The sequence below is a fragment of the Microtus pennsylvanicus genome, chromosome 18 (genome assembly GCF_037038515.1).
Source record: "Microtus pennsylvanicus isolate mMicPen1 chromosome 18, mMicPen1.hap1, whole genome shotgun sequence".
Taxonomy (NCBI): Eukaryota; Metazoa; Chordata; class Mammalia; order Rodentia; family Cricetidae; genus Microtus; species Microtus pennsylvanicus.
In genome coordinates, this window is record NC_134596.1 from 12,392,238 (window position 1) to 12,407,815 (window position 15,578).

The window sequence follows — 15,578 nt, forward strand, 5'->3', positions numbered from 1 at the left end:
GAGGTTGATATCTTCCTCTATCATGTCCTGTGTATGTTTTGAACATGGTCTGTCACTGATCCTGAAACTCATCATTTCTGCCGTGCTGGCTTGCTAGCAAGTCACCAGGAATGCCCGTCTCCATCGCCCCAGTACTAGAGCTCTGGATGGACACCACAATTTCCTGGCTTTTTATTGCAGATGCTTGAAGTCTACACTCAGGTCCTCCCACTTGCACAGCAAGCTTGCTACCCACTTAACCATCTCCCCAGCCTTTGGGGACACACACTTTAAAGGAAGGCAATCAAACCAGACACTTAATAAAAAACTCATAAACCAACGGAAAAAAAAAACCCAGCAGTTGTAACATATTGCAAAAAAATACGATCCATTATCCAAAGAGCCAGTAATGCTAGCCTGGAGCCTGGCACTGAGGAATACTGTTCAGGGGTGCTGACAGGGGTGGGCTTCAGTTTAAGTCAAAATTAAGGATGTAATAATAAAAAGAGAACATTCCAGAGATGAAGCATGCAATTATTGAAATAAAAGATACACGGGACAGGATCAGGGGCAATCCATGTGCCTCAAAGGGAAAGATTAGTAAACTGAGGTTTGAAAATGGGAAGCATCCAGAGAAAGAAGTTAAACAAACGTTCCACAGCCAGCGAGAACAGCAGGAGGCAGGAGAATGGGATACGAGTCAGTAGTACAAGACATAATGGGTTTTCAGTTTTTACTTTAGGGAAAACTTTTAGATAACATAACCAAGGCTCAAGGTCCAACTATTTTAAAAATAAAACTGATAGAGGGAGAGAGAGGGGAGGAAGGAGGGAGGGAGAGATTAAAAATGGGGGTAGAAGGGAATTCTGAAAGCCAGATGCTGAAAAGAGGAGATAGAGAGAAAGCTAACAGAATAGCAGGTGATTTCTCATTAGGGGTGAGGTACATGCAGAGGCAGGGAGAAAAAACCCTGACAAACACAGACACACCTGTCAGACCGGAATCCTACACAGGGAAAGGGATCTTTCAAAAGTGACCCTGAAACCAAAACTCTTTCAAGCAACACATGCTCATTGAGTTTATTATAAAAGATCTGTTACATAGAAATGATACATTTTTTCCTCTGATAATAATTAAAATGATTCTCAGTAGAATTTTTCCTTATTGAAAATCCATTAAAATCCATTTAAAATCATTTAAAATTATTTAAAATCCATTTTTGGTTGCTAAAGTAAAAAAAATAATTAGTAGAATATAGAATGAATGTTATTAAGTAAGATGGGAAAGAACAGTGGATTCATATAGTCCAAGGCTTGTCTCTTCATATACTACCATCTACACTTAAATACAAGGACATCTGTCAGTTGCACCCTAGCAGAAACCAAAAGGCAGAATATTACTTGAGATAAGCAGACACACCTGAAGGGTATCTGTGGTAAACCTTCCAGCCACCATTTTGTAAAAGAAAGCCAGCATCTCTTTGGCCCGAAATAATGGATATAAGACGGATATAAAACAGTGCATGTTCCAACCCCCCTCATTCTCTCGCATTCCCAAGTAACAGAAATGAGACCTGGGGGACAGAAATATAGGCAAAGTTGCTCTGAGGTGCTCACCCCAAGGCAAGTGGGCAGAGGAGGGGCAAGAGTGTGGACTGTGCCCAATGTCATCAAATCTGTGGGGTTTTCTTTTCATTTTGTAAAGGGAACCTAGAAATCCATCGACTCATTGATATAAAAATCTAGCTTTAAATATTCACTGTATTTTAACACGATTTCAGTTAACTACGGCATGACCCATCTATATGTAGCCTTCAAACGACTACTTTCACAGCCCTAATTCAAATGATACCAAAACAAGAGAAACAAATACCAGATTGAAGACAGACACAGTGTGCTTTATCCCCCTCCCCCCCACCACCCCTGCCTTACAGTCTGTCTTCCTCTGCCTTTGCGGCCCACACTCCATGTCAGGGTCAAATCCACTGCTGCATCCCTATAAATTTTTCCCGAGCCTCCTATGTCAGTCTTGCCCTTTCCGTTTCCTTAACAACCAAACCATCTTCCAGCTGGTCGAAGCGTTCACATGTTGTCTGCGAAGACCTGTGGTCAGCCTCTCTGTCAGTGAAGGGGCTGCTTCAGAAGTCTGTACGGGTCTGGCCTGTGCTGCCTGGGTGCACCTGCTTGCTGTTAGGCTAGATTTTCCTCTCTGTGCTTCTTCTGAGACCGTCGCCAACCAGATTCTTGCCTACTTATGACATTAGAGCTCCTTAGACGCACCCAGAACTTTCAGGAAAAAGTCATTTCCTTCCACCGTGCTTGTCTCCTACCCGGCCTCTGCACACCTAACACAATGTGGCATTCACCTTGCACTAGGTTCTTCCTAAACACAGCAGTTACACCCAGTTCCATGAGTGGGTCTCAGGACACATAGGTGGACTCTTAGCTTGTAGTCAACCACTTGCCTTGATCAAGCTCTATGTCATGGGCTTTGTGTGTGTGTTGTGTGTGTGTGGTATCACTGATATTTGTCATGCTATGCCTTTAAGATGGTCTACTTTACAATTTGGAATAAGTCTGCCCAGCATCAATGTATGTACTACCTACTTCAGTCCCATCTTCTTTCCTGTGTGCGGCAACAACACTTTTTTTTAAATTTTCTTTTTATTTATTCTTTGTATCTTTTCACGCCATGCATCTCATCCCAGGTGGTGAGAACTCTTAAAGGCCAACCCGTTAGCAAATTTTAAATGTACAAAAATATTGCTGATTGATGTCACAGTGTCGTACAGTGCATGTTTATATACTCATGCCCCCCCACACATACACATGTGCACACATACATCCATAGACACAGAATGCATGGTGCACAGACAGCATCTACAGTCCATGCTAATCAAGGCCACCTCCACTGAGCTACGTTTCTACTTCCTCTCCTACTCCGAGTATCTATCTAAAGGAAATACCATCTCTTCTTTGAAAAGATATCTGTGTCCCCATGTCCATTTTAACATTTTTTTCCCTAACAGTCAAGATATGGAAGGTATCATAAATGCCTGTGGATTGTTGAAAGCATGAAGACAATGTATAAATTACATGCTATATTCCCTTGCCTGAACAAGGAAGTTCTGCTGTTTGTGACAACATGGACGGGGCTGGCAGAGATGCTAAGTAAAATGAGCCAGGCATTGAGAAACAAATGCCACAAGGCTCACTCACAGGCTGCCACCTGTCATGTTGTGGGTGACTGTACTACATCCATCTACATGGACACAGCCAGTCACCCCTCAGCCTCTGAAAACATGCAGTGTGCACCCTATATTTATGGGGATACAGAGTCGATGCTTCTTTTGGTAAAAAAAAAAAATGTCCATCCATCCATTACACAGCTTCTCTGGTAGCTGCTATTTTTAGGCTTTCACATTGGAGATAAAATACAGAATGAGCCAACGCTGGGCTTAGGTGGAACTGCGGTGCCCTCTACTGTTCCCAGACTTAAAGCTACCGTGTTCAGTTTCATTCAACAAAAGGAAAGATGCTAATGAACAAATAGGAATGTAGCCAGAAGACCCATTATTAATCATGACGGACACTGCCTTCAACGTTACCCCAAACCTGTTGAGAGGATAGTAACAGTACATAGACTTCTAGGATTGCAGGTTTCTCTACGTTTTGGGCTCTTGATCATCTCCAAGTTCCTTCAGCTCCATCTGTGTTGGATCATATAAATGTATCGACTATCATACAAACCCTACTGGGGAATGTGACATCACTTCAGCATAAGAAGGGAGAGGGACGTAGGCAATATGATCACATGCAAGGATTTTGGGGCTGATGCTGGGCTTGGAGAGAGTGATGGAATCAGGCTAACTTCAAATTCACAATTGTGCTTCGGCCACCGAGGTCCTGGGATTATAGGTGTGGACCCCATGCTCAGCTGGAATAGTTTAAAGGACTTGATCTTATTTGCCATAATCTTTACTTTTTATGCTTAAATGTGTCGTTATGAAACTGATGGTCCAAAATATGAACACTTCAAATATAGTCTGTCAGAAGAAAAGATCGGCACATATATGCTACACAGTTCATGGCGACATAATATCTGTAACTGTGATGAATACAGAAATAATCCCTGTGTACCTTCTTTTCCCCAAAAATAGTCCCAGCAACTTTGTTCAGCTTTCTATTCATTAATTATTTAAGTCTTCCTATGTCCATTATGTTGTTTAGTCAAGAGAATAACAGATGTAAATTTGGCGTTTGTAAATCTAGAAGTAACACACACAGTGAAAAGCATATAAAGCTAGATATAAGTCGAAATTAACTCTTTTTAGTCCAGTGATTTTAATGATGCTTTTGCTTCACCACGGGAAAAATGTCAGGAGCAAATATAACTTGCAAGTAGGAAAGGTTCATGTACGTGGGCAGAGTCCTGGAGATTTTGGTACCATTGCCTTTGAGTCTGTGGCTCTCTAGTTCTCCGAGGCTGGGAGGGTAGGGTTTAGGAAGGTGCCCATCAGGGGCAAAGAGCAAGAGAAGAGGTCGGCTCCTCCAGTTCCCTTTAAGGGTGCACTTGCAATGACTCATGAACCATTCACAGTCCACCCCTTCTCCATTATTCTCACTGACCAGAACTCTGCAACCCGAGCCTTCCGGGGACATTCAGAATCTTAACCACAGAATTCTCAAGAGACTTTATCGTAGTGACACATCTTCCAAGAACTCAACAAATGGAGAAAACGCTGTGTTCAATTTATCCATGTTAGAAAAAGCCACTAGAAGGAGCATCTTGCTTCTATTTCATAAAGAGCCTCTTGCGCCAGAGTTATTCAAGCTCGTGGGTAACAGTCAAGGTAACTAATTACACACATGGAGAGGCATAACATACTGTTTCTGAAATAATTTTACAGTTTCTGGCTTGGGGAAACCCAGAATTTCTGTAATGTATAAAAGTGCCATCAGGTAGCTCAGATTTGAACAGTGACCTCTCTAACATAACTGGAGATTGGGGGAGAGTCTTATGCTCAGCACTACTACTGAAGGTTCCAGCAGAGAGATTTGCTGCTTCTCCTTATCCCTCTTAGAAGTCACTACTCTGTGTCCACAAACTATGGGGCATGGGAACAAACCCCGGGGCTTTACTCTCAGTCTTTTTCTGGTCTTTAATTTTTAAAAGGCAGCGTCTCATGTTTCCCAGGCTGTCCTGAGACCCTCGGTGTAGTGAAGAACAACCTTAGTCTTCTGCTTCTTACTCTTGGGTTCTGGAATTACATGCATATGCCAGTCAGGTGGCGATTACACAGTGTAGAGGATTGAACTCAGAGTTACTGCACAGCTCAGCAAGCATTAAAAGCCCTTGCTCACCTCCAGGGGAAACACGCTGCCGCCAAGGGGAGAGCTGCCTTGGCATTCGCCTTTCGTAATGTTTGAAAGGGTCTCCTTCTGCCCAGAGGTGGTTAGTATGGGCTGTCCGTGCCTTGCGGAAACTGTGCTACCGACATTGGGCAGACACCAATCATGTTAATCAAGCCCGTGTCTCTGCTGAGAAGGCAATGCCTTCCTTCCTGGCCGCAGAGGGTCACCTGAAAGCCTTTCCCCGCCTGTGACCTACTTTTAGATCTACGACCCCATAATATGCCTCTGTATTTACCATCCCCTAGTTTATCGGGGAACAAGTCTTCAGCAAAACCCTAAACATGTCCTGCTGTTGTGAAAAGGTTTCCTTACCAGATCCAGCAGTGAATGAATTACTCTCGGTGAATTAAATAAAAAGGGTGCTATTATGTCCGTTTCTTCCCCAAAAAGAATGGCTGGGTAAACAAACCCAAGGGGGCTACTGAGGACTGAGGAAGAATAGGAGATGCTGGCTACCCTACCTGACATAAGCAGGCCTAACATCCGCCTAGATTACAGACGCCGCTGTCAGTTCACACAGCCGTACCCCCCTCCCGCCTAAAAGGTGACCAGTGGTTATTTATTCCAGAGGGGAACAAAACCTTGTGGGCTTCTAAGGCCCACAAGAAACTTCAGCAGAAACATGGTTCATCCCCCAAAACAGCGGCCCCCATGCCCTCCCCCTAAGCTTAGTGGGGGCCGGGCATTTGGTGAGAGTCTGGCGGCCTCTACCGGGCACCTCGGCAAAGGGACGTTCCCCAAACCCAGACACGACATGTGGCGCTCTGGAGAGGTGAGAGCGAGCGCGAGTCCGCCGGGGGCGCTGGGGAATCTGCAGCGGGGCAGCGCGCGGCCTCGGGCGCGGCGTGGAGCAGAGCCGCAGGGCGGCGGCGGGAGCGCGGGGCTCCGGGTCCCCTCGGCGCCGAGCTCAGGGCGAGTTCGCGCCGGCAGCATGGGGCGGTGATTCCGCACTGGCCTGCCGCGCCCGCCGCAGGGACAGCGGGCGGCGGAGAAGCAGGATGCGCCCTCGCCGACGGCTCATCAGCCGGGGCCCGCGCGCAGGGTAAGGAGCAGAGGCGACCAAGGTGGCCGGCGCCCTGGGCTCGGGACCGGGACGATCGCAGAGCAGCTGGGCGCTGGCGAGCCCACAGCGCAAACTTTGCCCGGAGACTGCGGAGGCCACAGGCACGGAGGGCAGGGCAGGGGACCCGGTGGCGCGGCTGGACGGGGCTCCGGGCGCAGCCCCTCGAGGTTCAGGGTGGACACCGGGTAGCCGCTACCTGCCGCGCTCGCCGAGCTCTCCCGCCTCTTAAAGCCGCTCCCGCCCGGGAGCAGGGGCGCGCGGTGGGCGCGGGCCCCACTTGGTGTCGCGCGCCTGTCGCGCGGGCTGCTCGAGGCCGGCTCTGGCTGCGCCGCCACTGCACCGCGCGCAGCAGAGGAGGAAGGCGCTGCCTGGCGAGCGCTCAGCCGACCCTGTCCGGGGCTAAGGAGGTCCGGAGGGCTAGGCGCCAGCCCGAGGGCCGATCCACTGGAGGTGTCCGGCGGCGCTGCGGAGCGGCAGGTGCGGGGTGGCGGAGGCTGCGGCTCCGCAGTGCTACCCCCTCGCCCACCTGCGCTGTGCGCCAGCCCTGGTGAGCTCGCACCGCGATGGGGTGGGGGTGCGCCTGGGAGAGCAGCCTAGCAGTGGGGATCGGGAAGTCGAAGGCTGAGGGGCGGCAGAAGGCTCGCCTGGGTTTCCTGCATGCGGCGCCGCGTGCTCGCCGCCTAGACTCCCGAGCCCCAGGATGCGCCCAGGCGACCACAGCCTGTCAGCCTTTTCTGTTCTTGACTGGAGGCTCAGAGGGCCTTCTCCTCCGAGATGGAAGTACCTGTTGTGTGCTTTCTAGTTCTGGACTTTAGGGGGTCTCCCTGGAAAGATGTTTCTTTTGGAACTCTGGCTTGATGGTGTATGTTGAGCACCTATTTACGTTATGCGCATGCTGAGATAGATGTGCCTTCTCTAAGGTTGTTGCTGGCCCGGGAGCAGTGCTTGCTTGGATTTCCACTGCACTAACCAGAGCCCAGATAAGAACAGAGAGATATTTGCCAAGTGTCATGATTCTAAGTCATACAGTCCTGGGGCAAGATGCCAAGCCAGAAAGTCCGACCCTCACAGACAGGTCTACTGTGGCGCTCCTCTAGAAGATGTGTTTCTGACGTATGCCTTTCCCCCTCTTCCCACACACTTTCAGCACCTTGCAGAACAAGAATCAGCTTGCTGGCTTTGAACGTGTGACAAATATTTCAGAAAGGTAAATTTATCTCACTTGTAGATTTGATAGATACAAAATGCAGTTGCCAAATAACTTTGAGCCCTATGTTAATAATTGGGTCATTTAGACCGTGCTTAAAAAAAAAGTACAACAGTATTTGAGGGATGCAACGAGTCTATCGACTGTGCATTCTGTAAAACTGAAGCAAAAACCTCTACTGTCACCTTTTCACACTGTCTTGCTGCCCACGGAAAAGTGGTACAAACCGCCGGCCCAGTCTGCTGGTGACAAGGACCAGGTTCCAGGCTTTGTCAGCGTCTCTGTGGCAGCGGCATGCTGGGACCCACTGGAGTGGCAGGGACGTCCGTGTTCATGTGCGTTTCCCCTTTGTGTGTTTTCAGCTTCAAGATCAAGTTGGAGGAAAGAACAGTTTTTCTTCCAAATTCATCTGCTCCAACTATTATTCGTACTGGGAATGGACGATGGCATGGTGTCTAGATTTATCATGACCAAAACCCTCCTCGTCTTCTGTGTTTCCATGGCCTTATCCAGTCACTTTGGGTAAGTTCTCCCCTGTGATTTCATTGTATGGTCTTGGGGTCCTGGGCCATTGTGAGCCCCTGTAGCATAGGGCAGGACTGTCTTGGCTTGCCACCTCTGCAATCCTGCATCCATCGTTCAGTTGTGCTGAATGTGTCCTGACCCATGCTTTCTTTCCGAACAACGCTGCTCCTGGTGCAGGGTCTCTGAGATGAGTTAGACCGGAGAAAAGAGGTTTTTGCAAGCGGAAGCAGAAGACGGCTTGAGGGAAGCTGTTTCCTCCCGCTCAGGTTGGAAGAGATTCAGAAGTTCATGGGCGTTAAGGACGTCTGCTGCTGTTAGACAAGTGTGTAACACACTGATTCCCTCCTCGTGGCCATTAGGCTGCTGATTTTGCTTTTTTGTTTTTTTAAAGCCAGGCTGATGCTGTGCATGTGGCATGGAAAGAGATCCAAAATAGCCTTGGCTGAGCCAAGCGCAGAAATCACAGAGACTACACCTGGCTCACCTCCGAGACGCTGGCGATGCCGTTTCCGCTGGTCTCTTCATTTGGGCCGTTGGTGTCTCTGTCCCAACACTAGCCTTTCCCTAGCATACTAGTAATACTCAGTGTTCCAAATGCAAGCCATGCTGGGCGGTGGTGGCGCACGCCTTTAATCCCAGCACTCGGGAGGCAGAGGCAGGCGGATCTCTGTGAGTTCGAGACCAGCCTGGTCTACAGAGCTAGTTCCAGGACAGGCTCCAAAACCACAGAGAAACCCTGTCTCGAAAAACCAAAAAAAAAAAAAAAAAAAAAAAAAAAAAGCAAGCCATTAGGAGGCAGTCAGTGTTCTTCTTCTCTCCTATGTCCCTCCCTGCCCTAAATTGTCCTGGCTAATCAAAAGGATTGCCAGTTGAAGTGGTCCCATTGGACAGCGCGTGCTGCTTGGTTTCCTGTTTACCACTGTGCATTCCCAAGGGAGCACTTGAGCTAGTTAGAAGGACCGCCGCTCACAACCATCCGTTTCCATTAGTACTGCTAGAGGGTACAAGCTGCTTGGCGGCGGGGGCGGGGGGGGGGCGTTTCACAGGCCCACTCTACTGGGAAAAAAAATTTCAATGAGGGCTCACACTTGTGGCCAGGGTAAGATAAGATGTATTCCCAGCATCCGAGGAAGTCTTAATTGGTCCTCTCATCCCTCCTCTCTTCTCCTCTCCTCCTCTTGTTTCCTCCTGTCCATCTCTCATCTCGCTCGTTCTCATCTCTACCTCTGTCCCCTCTACATTTCTAATTGTGTCTCTGTCTCTTTCCTCTTGCCATCTCTTTTTGTTCTCCCTCTCTCTTCCTCTGCTCAAACGGGAGGGGATAGAAGAGCAGAGAGTGTCCAGAACACAGGCAGGAAACGTCATTCTTCAGCAATGGCATCCTTACTTGCCAGGAAAAGTGGTGTCTTTGCAGGCTATTGCCCAGTCCTCTGCATCCGCTGTCTGTTTACGATTTACACACATGCAGAATGCGCTCTGGAATCCGTTTTTACGGGTCAAATGTTTAGCGATTTTGCTTCTTAAACCGAGCGACACACACTCTGTCTAACAGGTTGTACTTGCCATGAGTCAAAAGACACACCAGGAAAGATGTGGTAGTCCGTATTTACTGGATGACATTCTTGCCTTGCTCATACTGACAAAACCTACTCCCCCCACCCCTCCAGCCCTTTGATTTTCCATCTACTGTGGGAGAGATTTTTCCTTTGCAAGTTCTTTGTGAAATCCTATAAATTGCGTGTCTGCTGAATGGAAGGTGCGTGTGAATGAAATCCCAACTAACATGCACCCGTGCAAATTCATACGTTGAAATAGCTGGCTTATTTTTCTGATGTTCTATGCATTACTGAGTGATATCTTAGAACTTCTGCCCATGCTGTGCTGTGCTATATTGGGAACATAAGTTTATAGGATTTGGCACAATAGTTACGATTATGAATCAAATCAGGCAGGAAGCTATCACTCTCTCTGGTAGATGCAAGACAGAAGTAGGAAGGTATGTGTATGTGTGTAGCTAGTTTCTTATTTAATTCTGTGGCTTGCTAAGGTCTTCTGTGAATTATAGATGGGCTTATAAGTCTCCGGAAGGAAATGCAGATTAAGTCTGAGACTACCCCTCAATTTTTTCAGAAACACTAACTGTTGGAGATGATATTAATTTTTAGATATGACGGTTTTAATTGTTTTATAGTCTACCATAAAATAATACCTACAAACTGCAAAAACTACGTGAGATGCAGCTAGGTTTATTTTAAAAAGGGTGCCCTAAATTCCCAGATCCCATGTCATCACTCTTCCCATTTTGGTTCCTAACACTGCTTGCCCTGTGCATATTTGTGTGTGTCTAGGGTCACACTGGACGTTCAACTCTTTGTTAGTCTTTGGCCCTAAGCTTCTGCTCTTGCAAATTCTTTTGGCTATGTGATTTCAAAATGGACAGGTAGTGTAGCAGTGTATGAATGGGCCGCCAGTAGCTACATCCCAACCTGGGGGCATTTACATTACTCCTGATCTTCCAGGTATCCATTCTCTTGTGTAGAACATGCTTGGTTTGTAAGTTGAAGCATTTGAACTTGTTTCCATGAGAAGATATCCCTGTGAGTGGTGTTTTATACACCCCCATGGGAGTGGACATACACAGCAGGGTCCGTGAGTGATGTCTTACACACCCCTGGGAGTGGACATACACAGCAGGGGCCGTGAGTGATGTCTTACACACCCCTGGGAGTGGACATACACAGCAGGGGCCGTGAGTGATGTCTTACACACCCCTGGGAGTGGACATACACAGTAGGGGCCGTGAGTGATGTCTTACACACCCCTGGGAGTGGACATACACAGCAGGGGCCGTGAGTGATGTCTTACACCCCCATGGGAGTGGACATACACAGCAGGGGCCGTGAGTGATGTCTTACACACCCCTGGGAGTGGACATACACAGCAGGGGCTGTGAGCGAATGCTGGGCTTCTTTAGATGGGGTGGGGGAGTGGGCAAGCAGCACATGGCGTACCCAGAACACACTGGAAGACATATCAAGCTCCACTTACTCCTTCTCAGACGAGGTTCTGCTGACTTACAGATTAATTCTATGTCAGAACCATTGTGTTGAAACCCTACCAGTTCCGTAAAGTTTCCCCGACTTTACATCTTGACAGGCTAATAAGTACTACAAGGCAAAGCACCCACTTCCCCAGTGTTTTCAGCCAATCCTGAGGTCGGTGTCATTAGCCCCATCCTGCCGCTGGCAAGGTGGGGTGGCTGAGTATCTACTCAGCCTACACCTGCTGGGACCCCCCACACTGCGCTGCCCTGTGCCCTTCTGCTCACTTCTCTTCTGTGCTCCTTTCTCTAACTGGGAGTTTGCAATCTGTCAAAGCAATCGAGATGCTTCGGTGTTTTAACATGGAATGGAGCATGCATTTGGGGCTTTGGAAGAGTTTTCCGCACTCTGAGACCGGGGAAGGGAATGGTTTGAATACAATCTCCTTACCTCCTCCTCCCACCAAAGAAGGGATTTCTGTGATTAAGGTTCAAAGGCGGTTGAAAGGGGAAGTTGTAAAGATCTTAGTTGGATTGTGACTCGGATCAGAGAATTACCGATGCTCCTAAATTCGCCCAGGAGACTTGTGAGCTGGCAGGGGTGAGGAGATCTATGCAGAAGCAGGCAGGGGAGAATGAGGAGAGAGGCACCACGGACGGTTCTGTACTAGTGCAAGCAGACACGTCACATTTGTAAAACTCCGTGCGTTCGGCGACAGAGGATATACGTGCGAGGAGGAAAGTGTATTTGGTGATTACATAAGGCCGTTAACGAGAACCTGCTTTGGAAATATCATGAGGACTATTTGTCTTTCTCCACGTGTCTTTCTAAATTTAGTCACCGGTAGCTCATTTTCAATCGTTTTGTAATTTTACTATCGGTTATGAGTTACAAAACAGGGCGTGAGTCAAGCATAGAACGAAGCCAGGGCCTTTAGTCAGCTGCTGCCCCGACCCAGTCAGACGCGTGAAGCTATTTAAGCCATTCCAGTTATTTTAATGAAACCGGTTGTCTAAATTACACACTGTAGACAATTAGTACTGAAACAGGACGGGATCAAAGTGCTGCCCAAGTATATCACATTAAGTTTAAACTGGAATTAATTTGTCAGCATTTAAAAAACCATACTTTGTTAGACTTGACAGGCTAGTAACAGTTTCAAAACACATTTGAAGATTTTTCAGTTCGGTATGGTAATGTCAGATTTCATTCATTTACTGGTATCGACATAGAGATTTGTTTAGAGCAAGGGGAAATATGTCTTAAATTTTTACGTGGGAGCTTCAATTCAAACAGATGTTGGAAATGATATGTTAAATTGATTTTTAATAAATCCTCTGCTCCCATCCTGGTTTGGCCCTCTCCCAAGGTCCCCATACTCCCAATTTACTCAGGAGATCTTGTCTTTTTCTACTTCCCATGTAGATTGGATCTGTGTATGTCTCTCTTAGGGTCCTCATTGTTGTCAAAGTTCTCTGGGATTGTGATTTGTGGGCTGGCTTTCTTTGCTTTATGTTTAAAAACCACTTATGAGTGAGTACATGTGATAATTGTCTTTCTGTGTCTGGGTTACCTCACTCAAAATGATGACTTCTAGCTCCATCCATTTGCCTGCAAATTTCAAGATGTTGTTATCTTTTTTCTGCTGTGTAAATGAACCACATCTTCCTTATCTATTCTTCAGTCAAGGGGCATTTAGGTTATTTCCAGGTTCTGTATGACAAACAATGCTGCTATGAACATACTTGAGCACATGTCCTTGTGGTACAATTGAGCATCCTTTGGATATATACCCAAAAGTGGTATTACTGGGTCTCAAGGAATATTGTTTTTTAATTTTCTGAGAAATCGCCACACTGACATCCAAAGGGGTTGTACCAGCTTGCATTCCCACCAGCAAGGCAGAAGTGTTCCCTTTACCCCACAACCTCTCCAGCATAAGTTGTCATCAGTGTTTTTGATCTTGGCCATTCTTACAGGTGTAAGATGGAATCTGAGCATTGTTTTGATTTGCATTTCTCTGATGACTAAGGATGTTGAGCATTTCCTTAAGTGTCTTTCAGCCATCTAAGATTCCTCTGTTGGAAAACGATATTTTTAATTGACAGTGAAAAGCGGGGTCGTTACAAACATGAAGAAAGGTCTTTTCTTTCCCTGTGAATACATGTGACAGCCTGGCCTTTGGTTCCATAAAGAGGAATCTTTTCATCCTCCTTTCCAACACGCTAGGATAGATGCCTCTCCTCGCTGCAGCAGTGAGCATGTCTGGATCTTGCCTGCACTCGCCATGTCTCCTGAGGCGGGAAGTTGTCTTGAATACCCTTAGATAACAAGTGCGTCCCTCTCCAGAGATGCAGGTTCCTGAGGCCCAGGACACACGGTCCATAGAATAGCTGGAAAAGCACGGCAGAGTGCAGCCAAAGCAGTTAGCAGGGGCAGGGTCGATCTGATGGTTCTGTATGGAGACTGCAGAGAGGAACAGCTTAGATGAGGATGGTGGTCCCGCATAGGACAGAGGGTTCGCGTCTCGGCAGGGTGATGGAGCTGTCTCTAATGTTATTTTAAAAGATATAGAGAGACTATGTTCCCAGACATTCGACACGCCAGTGCTCAGTGAGCAGCGCTCAGAGGGACGGCATGGAGCATGGCTCTTCTAAGCAGGCTGTCCCCAAGTGCCAGCGTGAGTCACTAGCGGGGATCAAGGAAGGGGGAGATTTGGGGTACTTGGGTTTTTATGAAGAGTCAGTGGCACAAAACACACATTTTAATTGGTATGGAATTCAAAGGGAAGTATTGTAATTAAAAGCAAAAAGATATCTTATCTCACTGCCATAGCAACAAGATTTACCAAGAGGCCTATGGGGTGCATTGCCCGAATTTTCAGAAAGCTGCTGTTAAAACAGGGTGTTTAATTTTCACTGAGTCCTCACGGGGTGCATAAGAAGAGCCAAGGCTTTAGAACTTGGGAAATCGTGCCCAGTGTTTCAGGATAAAAGCGGTAGAATCACCTCTTGCCTTACAGATGGCTACTGTTCCCTTTACAAAGGAACCACAGAAAAGAAGACAGCAGGACAGGGAACCTATGTGTTAGAAACAAAAGAGCATCCTAGTCTAGAAGATAAATTGGGCCACTCCTGAGCAGCCCAGGCCAAACCCACTATGATGTGAGGTTTCTGGAGCCTAATGCACAGTGAAGGACCACAGGGAAGGAACAGAAAAGCTCCAATGTCGCCCTGTTTCAGAGCTGTTTCAAAAACAGATAGAACTGAAACATTAGCAAAACATAAGCCAGTGGTTTTCGGCTTAAAAACGAATTGACCCATCAGTTCACACCCAGTTTGGTTCTATCCAAAGATCGCTAGTCTTTTGGATGGCGGGTCCATCTTTTATCTCTCTTTTGACTTATCCTCTGAGGTCAGAAGTTCCTTAGCCAGCCTGCAGCTCAGTCTCTGAATCTCGTACCTGGGATTAATAATTGATTCATCATCACATGACTGATACATTCATCAACCCTGTGCAAAATGCTTTAGCCGATCCAGGTGTGTGTCTGTGCATTAAGACACTCTATTCATGGGGTTTGGGGGGTCCAGAGGATAATCCGTGTGCCGGGGCAAAGCCTGCGTACAATGAAGATCACATTTGGGGTCATACCCATGCAGTCTTGCTTGCTTGAGTACGGTGGCGGCCATCTTTGCTGGTTACTCAAGAGCCGGAATGGAACCGGGCTTCCGTGAGGGTGTGTCCAGATGTGAAAAGACAGGTAACAAACCAGCCATGGCGATGTCATGCCGACTACTGAAAGAGTTATTCGGATGGATGACAGTACAGGCGCAGGAAGGAACTGAGACTGCAGGACTGGAGGAAGTGGGGGAGGGATTAGGAACAGCATAATGGTGGAGAAGACCAAGCCCGTGTGGGAAACGGTGATGAGTACAGGGTACCACAGCAGCGGTCCCCTGAGGAGACTGGGAACGCCCAGCGGCTAGCCTGGCATCAGAGGTACGGGTCCACAGGACGCACAGTCACACTATATAAGGGAGAGGACTGGATTAGATCTGGAGGATCTAGAGAGTCGGATAACTTTACTGTGAGGGTGTCTGTGGGCCAAAGAGCGGAGTGGAGTTTCTTATTATGTGTTTGTCATTGTTTTTTATTTTATTTATTTTATTTTTTTGAGAAAGGATCTCATATATCCCAGGTTAGTCATAAACTGGCTGTGAAACCAAGAACAGACTTGCACTCCTGATCCTCCGACTTGGGAGATTACGGTGTGTGTCACCATGCCTGAAGTGCGCAGCCCTAGGCTGCGAACCCATGTCTCTGTGCAGGCTGGACAAGCCCTCTACCAA

At 47.4% G+C, this 15,578-nt stretch overlaps 1 protein-coding gene across 6 annotated transcripts in view; it reads left to right on the top strand.

The window, feature by feature from the left end:
• Positions 1 to 6,120: 6,120 nt before the first annotated feature.
• The window catches only part of Gabra5 (gamma-aminobutyric acid type A receptor subunit alpha5), an 85,171-nt gene continuing 75,713 nt past the window's right edge, over positions 6,121 to 15,578 (top strand). Inside the window, exons 1-3 of one of the 6 annotated variants that reach the window (XM_075953123.1) lie at positions 6,300 to 6,435; positions 7,604 to 7,663; positions 8,026 to 8,185. In XM_075953123.1, the coding sequence (XP_075809238.1) occupies positions 8,100 to 8,185 (86 nt within the window). In that variant the 5' untranslated portion in view covers positions 6,300 to 6,435; positions 7,604 to 7,663; positions 8,026 to 8,099. The other 5 variants (XM_075953122.1, XM_075953124.1, XM_075953125.1 and 2 more) reach the window with 5 other exon arrangements.